The sequence below is a fragment of the Geospiza fortis genome, unplaced genomic scaffold, assembly GCF_000277835.1.
Source record: "Geospiza fortis unplaced genomic scaffold, GeoFor_1.0 scaffold55, whole genome shotgun sequence".
NCBI lineage: Eukaryota > Metazoa > Chordata > Aves > Passeriformes > Thraupidae > Geospiza > Geospiza fortis.
Window position 1 is genome coordinate 3569829 of NW_005054308.1, and position 10354 is coordinate 3580182.

Genomic DNA, 10354 nt, shown 5'->3' on the forward strand with positions numbered 1-10354 from the left:
GGGATATTTCTCAAGAATTTTACTCATAGATATGTGAAACTTGATCTTCGTTCTTTTGCAGAATAGGAAACTACTTTGAAATCTTCTTTCTCCTCTAGCTCTGCCAGGTCCTTATCTCAGTAATTTAGGACATATATATATATATATATATATATATATAATATGTTATATGTTTATTTTTTTTCCTATTTTGTCTGTCCGAACTAAAAGAAGCCCTTGAGCTGAGGCCAGGCATTGCCCTGGCTCTGCAGGACAGGGTTGCTGTCACTGAGTTTGTGCTGATCCCAGGAGCAGCCTCATGTGCAGCTGCCCCAGCCCAGCTGGGAGCAGGCAGGAAGGCCAGCAGGGCTGCTCAGGGAGCACCAGGAGCTTTTCATGTGTTTAAACTCTTGCTGGCTTTGCCATCCCAAGCTGTTACCTTCCTTTTATCCTTTGGGGAGGATGTAGTGTTTGCACTTGGGTGCAAAGTGGTTCCCTGTGGGCGAGGGCAGAAACTGGGCAGGAAGAGGAGGTGGTGGCTCACAGGTTTTTGTTGCCTGACTTTTGTTGTATGACCATCCCTAATCTAACCCAGATCTCATACAAATCACTTTTTATGTGGTTTTCTACAAACTGAAGTTGTTGATTTATGTTTACTTAACACAACACTAGACCACTGGTTACAGGCAAATGGCATTGTCCTTCTCTATGTCACAGCATTCCTCAGTGTTTGGCTAAAGTCCAAATCCTAAAATGAAAAAGGAAAGTAAATTGTGCTGGAATAATGTTTTCTAATTCCAGTGTCATCAAGATGTTCTATCTCTAATCAGCTTCTCTGATCTACTATTTCCCCCCCTCAAACCAATTCAGCTACCAAGTGATTGAAAGTGGCAGGAATTCCCTGATGGCTTAAGCAAATTTACAAACAGCTGTAAAATTTTTTTAGATTTTTTTTTTATTACTTTTTTTCATTTGTCATAGAAAGAAATATGAAATCTGCATGCAACTTCCTAAATATTTCAAACATTTAAATAGCATATGATAATTTAGCAGTACAGTACATTATACAGTGAGATAATATAGGGAGACTTCCTATAGTGTATTTACAAATGAGAAGGTAGTTTTGTTATATTAAAAAGAGGAATGCACTGCTTAACATTGAAGTATTACATTCAAAATAATGAATATGTTGTATTGTGACTAAAACATACATACGTATTTATATGTTTGCCCTATCATATTTTTCATAAAAAGGTACCTTTTAAAGGCTTTTTTTTTTGTTGTTGCTACAAATCTAGGAAAACATACACAATAGTCTTGAAGCTTAAGATGTCTCAGTACTGAAGCCACAACCTTTCTTTAAGTGCTTCAGGTGGAAAAAAAAATACACATTTTCTTAGTAATAAAAATGAGTTAGAAATGCTTTCTAATGCTTGAGAGGTTAGATGGGAGATGCAGGATGCTTTGCCTTGCAGCAGGACCTCGAGTCCATTTAAGAAGAGGTACACAAGTGATGCTCACGCTCACTTGACGAGGTGCTGAGGGACCTCACTTCTGCAGGTACAGCCACAGCATTTTAGTGGCATCTTCCCTCACTTCTGCAGGTGCAGCCACAGCATTTTCGTGGCATCATCCCCTGCAAACTCGTCTTTGGTCCCTGCTCTGCCTGGCTGAGGTGGAGGCTGCGAACACGAGCAGCAGCCCCAGCCCACTGCCAGGGGTGAGGGCCATGGCTGTACAACACATCACAAACAGTTCTGTTTGCCTAGTGAGCTTATAAAGCTCGATTGCCATCATAGTGAAGTATGAATGAATCATAATTAAAACCAAAAAACTCCCAAAAGAACTTCTTTAAAACGAAAAGCAGGTGTTTTCCTAATTTCAGTACGGAGCAGACAGGTATGAAATCAGAAGTGCAACAGATGCTTGTGAATTCTGGAAGCCTTTTGCACACGGCTATAAAATGTAAAAACTGACCCTTGGTAAAAAGTGCTTTATAATAATATAGAATTTGTGTCTTATGTCTGCGAGAGAGAAATAATCTTCTGTAGAGCTCAGTCCTATGCCAGCCGAGGGAGTCCACTCCATTCCTTGTACCACTTCCTCTTATTCTTCATAAACCCTGAACAGAAGAAGAACCAAGAGCAGGGTGTTTAAACTAGGAATTTAAAAACTCCATTTCAAATAGCAACAATAATTAAAAATAAAAACAATAATAAAAAATAACAACATAAAAATAGTAAAATCCCAAACCCCAGATTTTTAGCTTGTGGCTGAGTAATTTGGAAAGTAAGTTATTGACTTCAGCAGTTACCAGGTTGCTACCTATATCCATAAAGCATCTGGGAGGAGTGTTGGACTTCAACACTGTCACATCTTAGAGGCATGTGGAGAGTGACAAACTCTACCACAATTATCTGGGTAAATAACATGAAGAAATCCACATCTACTAATTCCCTTTAAATGCTGGAAAATCCCTATCTCATATACAAATGTTGAAGCTTATCATGAGCTATATATAGACAATGTGTTCACAATATCTGTTTGCAATAATATTACTCTGCTTCGTTTTTCTAGATTATTTCCTGACAGCACAACTTGATGGGCTTGTCTGTCTGTGTGTTTCCTGAGGGCACAAGCCTGGGGCTGAGAATCCCTCATCATCATGATGGCCTTATGTCAAAAAAAGAGAAAGAAACAGGGGAAGAGTGTAAATATGTGGTTATGCAATAGCCAGGGCTTCCCCCTGTGCTCTGTTTGTGAAGCAGATGCAGGGAGCTGGCAGGAATTCAGGGAGATGGCCAGGGGCTGGCTGTGCCCTGGCACGGCCTGAGGCACCGCTGGGCACCTTGGGGCTGCAGGGAGAGGAGCCTGCTGCTCCCTGGCCTTACTTGAGCTCAGTTTTGGGGAGCAAATTCCCCACCAAATGAGGAGGATGAGGGTTTGATGGACCTGCACTGTGCGTGGAGGCTCTTTCTTGGCCGTGGCTGGACACGTGGCAGGAGTTGTACTGTTCCCCTTAATTGCAGATGGGGACAGACATCACCACTGGAATCGCCATCAGGAATTCATCTCTCACTCTCTATCCTCTGCCTATGACTTAGAAAAAAATCCCAACCCTCTTTAAAAAGGAGAAGCTGTCAGATTTTTATCAGAAAATTATCATTTTTCTGGGAATGATGTGTTAGTTAAAATTGGCAAATACCTGCGTCATCAAGTATTGATGATGTTGAGGTGGTGTGATTGAAGTGTGGGACAGGGCTCCCCCTTTCCATCTCTCCTGACTGCTTTTCTCGTGACTGTGTGAAAGTAGTTGAGCTTTTCATCTTGGATTTTTCCCCATAGAAGGGAGGTGAGTGTATGTAAATAACTGAGAACATCAGCTGATGAATATTTTAACCAAAAATAATTACTATTTATAGTCAGAACAGCCTAATGCCAAAATAGAAGCAAGAACTGCGTGTGGCAGGAAATAATTAATATCAAGAACACCCATTTAAAATTGTAATTTTGGTAACGAAATGCATCCTCTCTGCTGGATGGAGCATTTGCCAGCGTGTGCATTTTCTTGCTTTTTCTATTCCTGAACGCTGCTGGTTGCCTGACTTGCCCCCAAGAGCCTCCCCCATGCAGCCACTGGCACTCACCTGCCCTTCTCCTTCCATACCCGGTACCACTTGAGCAGCCTCACGGTGTTCTGGCGCTTGGGGTTGAGGCAGTGCTGCTGCTCCCCCCTCACCCGTGTCCACAGGGTCACACTGCAAGGCAAGGGACAGCTCACAGGGATGTGCCAATACCCCTGCTCCCACCCCGTGCCACAGCGGGCCAGGGTCAGGGCTTTCCGCTCTGTGCTTTATGGCACTGAGATCAACTCAGATACTTTGGGTTTACTGGGTAAGGTCAGAGCAGCTGTTCTCCCTCAGTGCAGGGCATTGAGGTTGTACCAGATGAAAACGTTCCTGCTGGTTTTAATCAGTGGGTTTGCTCTGCCTAAGTGTTAGATATCTTCTTCTGAGCCTAATTAATTTAATTTGGGCTCATTCAGGCAACCACAAGGACTTTGATGAGGAGACAGCTCCGTTACACTCAACAATACTTCATCCAAGAGAAATGTTCAGAACTGCTCCATTGATCTGATTATTTTTCTTATTATCTTGATCTTATTTATAAATAAACTGATTGTTTTAATTTTCCCCCCTTAATTCTGTAGTATTTTAAATGCTTGCACGTGGCAGAGTGCTCGTGTGCCCAACAGCCAAGCTCTGAGCCCCAGCATCAGCCCTGGGGGCTTCAGTCTCCTCTGATCACCACCTGATCCTGCTCTCCCTGCCAGTTTGGTGTCCCCTGACTGTCGGGACCTAGCGTGCTGGGAGACAAAACATGGCAAAAGTCTTTTCATCATTTGAGGTTCCCTCCTGGAGGCTCAGTGAGGCTGCCACAGCTGAGGTGACATGAGGGATCTGGGTCCCAACAGGGCAGCTTTCCAGAAACATCAAGATCACCCCACTTTTGGGGCTCAAAATCAAGCAGGTTTTTGGTTTTCTTATTAAAAAAACCCCAGACAACATCCAAAACCAACCCACAACGACAGTTTGTATTAGAATTAATAATTTTCTGGAAATACCATCCATAACAGGGAAAACCAGTCATTGGTTTAACTAAAACCCTATAGTGCAATCAATTAAATGATGCTAGAGACATGAGTATGATGATGGCAGAAATCCAGAAATACCTGTGTATACTGGAGGGCTTCTTTTATGATTTGCTTCAGAAAGGAAGACAAAATGCCTTGCAGACTTTCCCATCTCACCCTCCTGGTGCCTCACAAATTAAAACATGCTGCCTGCATGAACTGAACTGAGGGTCTCACCATGATTCCAATTTCAAGGTTTTACAAGGTGTTCAAATAGGTTTTTCTATTCAATTAACCTTCCTCCCTGCTCCTCTTTTCTGCTCCATCTCCAGCTAAGGTCACAAAATGTCAAGGTGTAATTTCCAGGTTGTTTTCTGGGAGGATGTGGACTTTTCCCCAGTGCATGGGAAGGCAGTGGAAGAGCCTTTAATGGTTGCAGGTATCAGAAAGGGAAGGGTCAGTGCTGAAAACTATGGACTAACTCTGTTCTAAGGGTGTCCTCAGTCAACTCCTAGAAAGCAGCGTGTGCTTCAGAAGGGGAGTTTTCCTGTAGCTTTGAATGATGTGAGTTTTAAGGCATTTGAGGGCAGAGCAGGGTTTCTCCATGCAGCGGCCACCTCAGCTGTGCTGTCTGCACTGGCTGATCCAGACCTCGGCTTTCATTTCTCTCTTCTGACAGACCATGGAGGATATTTCCAGAAAGTGATGGAGAAGCTGAATTGCAGGAGAGGAGCAGGAACACCTCTGAAAAGCTGCAAGCTCTGCATTTGCACCAGAAGTAGTGAAGGACACTCTGGATTTTCCATTCTCCAGTCTGAGCAGGAGGAGATCCATGGTTTGGCTCTCAGGTGAACTGGTCTTTCCTCAGGCTGAGATGCATTGCTTTACATCAAATGCAGGTTTTCTGCTTTGGTTTTGGAGAACGGACAGCAGAAATGTTCCCAAGGCAGCCCCATGGTCCTCTGTCATTCTCAGACAGTCCCTGGTGGATACAGGGTTTGGTGGCAGCATGTTTGGGCACCCTGAGATGACCTGGGCCTGCTTTTGGGGATGCTGGTCTGACAAATGTAGGGCAATGTGCCTAAGAGGTGCTGTGGGAGCTTCTGCCTGAGTGAGCAGTTGCCTGGATGGGCTGCAAGAAGAGGTTGAGAGAGGTGGAGAAGGGATGAAGCACCAGAACCCACATCTCCAGTTGGATTCCTGCAGTGGGATTTGTCCCTTTGCTGCCCAGGCTTGGTGGCTGGAGCCTTCACCCTGGTGTCTGAGTGTGCCTGTGCCAAAATTCTGCCCAGTATGTCCCTGCCTCCAGGGCTGTGATAAACACCCCAAATCAATCTGTGACCCCAGCACCTTGTGTCCCCACACATCTCATCTGCAGGGATGGAGGGGCTGCACCCCTGACTGTAAATACCCTGTCTCCAGGACCTCAGGGATCCTGTCTGTGGTCCTTTCATCCCAGGCTGCTGCGGAACTGCCTTTCCTGCCCCTGGAGAAAGGCACTACTGTGAGCCCATTTCCCATCAGCTCTTCTCTGCCTGACTTATCCCCACACTCTGGGATGGGGCAAAACATGGGTGGGGGTGTTGCAGAGCATTGCAGGTAGAAGGAGTTAAACTTCCCTCCTATTTTCTGCTGCTTCCCCTCATTCCAGGAAACAGATACACACAATTACTGCTGGATGTACCATGAATCCTGATAGGTTTTGACTGGACTGAGGACTCAGTTTAACTGTCTCTTACCCTGTGGCACAGCTCTGCTGGGGGTTATGGCCACAACCTCCCTAACTGCACCCCCATACCCACTGCTTCTCATTCCAACATAATTTATATCATATTTCTGCTATTTGAGAGCTTTTAAGGAGGGCAGAAGGGGATGCAGCTTTGACAACTTGTTTGGATGATCACTGCAGCAACAAAAACTCAGCTGCAGGAATTTAGCTCCTCTGTGCCGTGTCCAGAAGCTCCCGGATAAATTGGTTCCCAGAATATTAATTTCAGTGCTTTCAATGCTGAGTTCAGGCTGCATCAGTGGGGCTGGAAAGGTGGTGATGGCAGTGGGTTTGCCCTGCCTGCCGCACAGACACCCCCAGCGATGGGACAGTGATGGGACAGTTCTGTCCCAGCAGCTGCTGCAAACCCTGGACAAGCCTCAGCCTTGAATAGTATTGCTCGACATCTGCCCTGTCAGGCTGGAAAAGCAACTGCTCCTACAAGGCTTTCTTGCTTTCCCAGATTTCTAACTGGAAGTAAAATGTTGCATTAATGAGATTTATTTCATACCCCCTAGTCACCATCTGCTTTTGGGCAAATAACTGGAGTGGGATGCCGAGAGTTAGCGTCCCTCTGTGACATCACTTTACTATTGAAGGGTCAAAGCAAACAGAGTAAAGCTGATTCAGGCAGGGTTCTCTGCAAGAACTTTTCTGTTCAGATCACCACCAGCAGGTTTGGGCTTCAAAGATGTGGGTCTGATGTTCACAGAGCTCAGCACTGCTCACAGGGATGCTGCTCTGGCTCTGCAGGAAGCCTAAGCAAGCTTGAATCTCCATTCCTTCTCCAGGAGCTCCCTGAGGTGCTGAGCCTGGCAGCTCCACGTGGGCACTCCATGGTCTCTCCTGAGGTATCTGTGCCAGGTGGACGGGCAGATCCAGCCCCGTGGGCACTGCAGGGTGCTGGGGGGATCTGCAGCCTGCACAGATCCCCTTGGTCAGCCACTGGCAAGGCTTCCATGGGGAGCACAATGCTGGATGCAATCAGTCCTCAGGGTGCTGGGCTGTGGCTGATCCTGGGACAATTCTCTCCCCTCTTAGGTGGCAGGGGGGCTCGGTGCAGTCCTGTTGGGTTATCTGCCCTTCTGGCTCTTACCCAGCTGCATCGTGCGCTGGTTGAATGGTGCTTTGTTGGGGGAATCTTATGATATCCAAACAGGGCAGGAAAAAAGGCAAATCCGCCCATATTTAAAATGTAAAAAACCCCCTCTTTTTTTAGCCAGTTATGTAAAAAATCCCAGTACCTGCCTCAGCTTGGTTACCCACTACATCAGCTTGAGATTACACAGCAGCATTGGTCCTGACTTGCAGGGACACTGCAAGGAAAGAATTTTTTTACATGCTGAATAACCCCAGCAGGTGAAGGAGATCCCTCTAGTATAATGCAGGCTGGGGTAACTCTTCCTTTCAGAAACCACCACAGACCAAACTGCTCATGTTTATTCTGCATGCCCAGAATACCTTGAGTAAATAGTTCTGAGTGTTGTATCGGACTGCTTGGAGCATAATTTTTCCCTCTTTTCACTTGAATTAATGATAATCTTTTTACTACTTCCCATTCTGGAAATAATTATTTGATAAAAAAAAATTGTGTCAAAAAATGATACTTGGGATTTTGGTCAGAATTGCACTTTTTTTTTTTTCTTTAAATCTGATGCAGAAAATTACTATGCCCAGGAATTAGCATGCCAGGGCATGAGGAAAACAAAGAACAAAGAAGGAACTTGCAGATAAGGTGAAGCAGGGAAACAGAAAGAAATAAATGAAGGAAAACTTACATAATCATCTCTTCCACGCAAAATGGGTACCTCGGTTTTATTTCCAGCTTCCGTACATTAGAGAATCTTATTTTAGGACCTTTTCTTGAGCATTTGCACTTCACGCCTACAAGAAAAAGCATTTTCTCATGCGCCTGCAAAGCTTCCTGCATACCAAGCGTCCCTTCCCCTCCAGCCTGTCTGCATCCAGGAAAACTTCAGCTTGCTCTTTCAAGCCTGGCTGAGAAAAGATGCATTTTTTTAAATGCTGTTGAGCTTAAAAAGAGATTTTTTTTTCCTTTGGTATATCCCAGGAAAAGGTAGCGACTCTCTGGGAAATATTTTTTGAGAGCACTATATATGCTCTGGGACTGTAAATGGCAGATTTTTTTAAAGTGCACCTGCTGTGATTAAATATAATTGTATTTAACAAAAGGAAATGAAAGAGTCAGAACTTGCTTTAAACTGAGCAAGCAAGTGCGTGTCTGGGCTACTTTCTCATTCACTCGTGTCTCACTTGGACTTTGTAGGACTTTGAGTCATTTCTCCTTGCATGGATGCTGTGCTGCAGTCATAGCCAGACAAAAGCTGAGCATTTTTTACCCATCATTTTTGTGCACAGCAGAAGACACAGACTGTGCCACCACCTCACATCAAGCTCTGCTCTATTTGCCCTGAAAACCACCCTCAGTTTCAGAGGAGATGCTTGAGCTCTATTCCTGAATAACGAAGAACATGGCACGACCTGCCCCCCTGCGAGTTCTTTGCCTTGTACTGAAGACACAAATGAAGACACAACTTCATCCCTTGTATTTTACCTCTCCTCCACCTTTACATAACCTGCAGCTCCCTTACTCACAGATTCCACGTATCACACCTTACCACCGTGCAGGGCATAGCTCAACCCAAGCCAGGGCTATCAAGACACAAACACAAATTACCGGAGAAGAGATTTACATGGGAACAAGCAGAACAAACCCCTTTACCTTCCGCGCTGGCTAAGCACATCGCGATGAAGAGCAGGAGCAGAGCTGCTGTCAGGAGCTTCATTGTGAGACAGCAGGTACCCGACGAGACGCCGGGGGGTTGATGTGTGTGTTCGCCTGGGCTTCGTGTCCCCGATGCCGCTGTCCCGGGGCTGGGTGGGCAGGGAGGGGACAGCGGAGCGGCTCCCGGCGGAGCGGCGCTGCCTGCGCTCTGCCGCTGCTTTGCCTTCTCCTCCTTTAAAGCGCTTCCCGCTGCCCTCGCTCCCGGCTCATTAATATGCAGAGCAACTCCACGGCTCCCTCCGCTTCCTCAGCCCGCCGGGGAGGGGGGGACCGGCACCCCGGGGGGAACATCCCCCATCCCCGCCCCGAACATCCCCTAGGGGAGCGCAGGCGGTGGGGCGGCTGCTGCTGCCCCTGCCCAGCTGGGACCTTCCCCATCAGCGGAGGGCTGCTGGGGAGGGTGATGTGTGCATTTGTATGAATGGGGCTGTTAGCTGAAAACCATCCGCTTGCGAGCGCTCCAGGGATGCCCGCGCTCCGCGGAAATTCCCATGCACCTTGGAAATAAGATTTGGAGAAGTCTCACCTGGGAAGGGGTGTCACCTTTTGCCACAGATTGACTTATATATTAATTTTTCTAGCTTTAGCAGGCTTCTAAATCTAAAGGAAAGTTCAGTGAATCAAATGGGGAAGAATATTCCTTAAAAGCGTTGTTAGGTGTGTTGAGAATGTGGAAGGTTTCAGGAAATAAGCTCGGTTTATTGTTGCTTTAATGAACAATATTCTGCTCCGTGAAGAACAGGGTAGCAACACGCGGGAACTTCATGGATGTAAATAGATATTCCTCCTTCCTTGAAGAATCTATTTCTGATTTCAGAAACAGCTAAAAGAGCATCTTCAAATCCAGATTCCAGATTTTTGTCTAAATGAAACGGGTGGAGATCAGAGTGGGATCTAATTGCCTTCACAGCAGCGTTCTCCAAACGCCTCTGCGGCCCCGCGGTTCCTCCAGCCGCGCTCCCCGCCCGCGCACCCATCCCCGCTACTGGAGCCGCCCGAAACCAGCCCCCCTGCCAGCCCGGGCAGCGCTCGGGGAGGACTGGCCACGCACTCCCAGCTCCACTTGCATTTTAAGTTTCCCACATGGCTCGGTTCCTGCCGGCTCCCATTGGCAGCGGCCATCCCGCTGCGTTCCCGGCCCGGGTGTTGGCAGGCTGCGAGTACAGCC

At 46.6% G+C, this 10354-nt stretch overlaps 1 protein-coding gene across 1 annotated transcript; it reads right to left on the reverse strand.

Annotated features, from left to right (window-relative positions):
* Positions 1 to 926: 926 nt before the first annotated feature.
* On the reverse strand, positions 927 to 9445 carry CXCL14 (C-X-C motif chemokine ligand 14). Its single transcript, XM_005418695.2, has 4 exons — positions 9124 to 9445; positions 8159 to 8264; positions 3627 to 3737; positions 927 to 2101 (listed from the first exon to the last, which is right to left on the reverse strand). The coding sequence occupies exons 1-4, from the start codon at positions 9185 to 9187 to the stop codon at positions 2086 to 2088; spliced, it is 297 nt and encodes a 98-aa protein (XP_005418752.1). The 5' UTR covers positions 9188 to 9445; the 3' UTR covers positions 927 to 2085.
* Between the last annotated feature and the right edge of the window lie 909 nt (positions 9446 to 10354).

Coding starts and splice junctions, on each gene's coding strand:
- CXCL14 (XM_005418695.2), bottom strand. CDS start 9,187: ATGAAGCTCCTGACAGCAGCTCTGCTCCTGCTCTTCATCGCGATGTGC. Junction 8,265..9,123: donor GTGCTTAGCCAGCGCGGAAG/GTAAAGGGGTTT, acceptor TTTTTCTTGTAG/GCGTGAAGTGCAAATGCTCA. Junction 3,738..8,158: donor TGCGTGGAAGAGATGATTAT/GTAAGTTTTCCT, acceptor CTTGCCTTGCAG/TGTGACCCTGTGGACACGGG.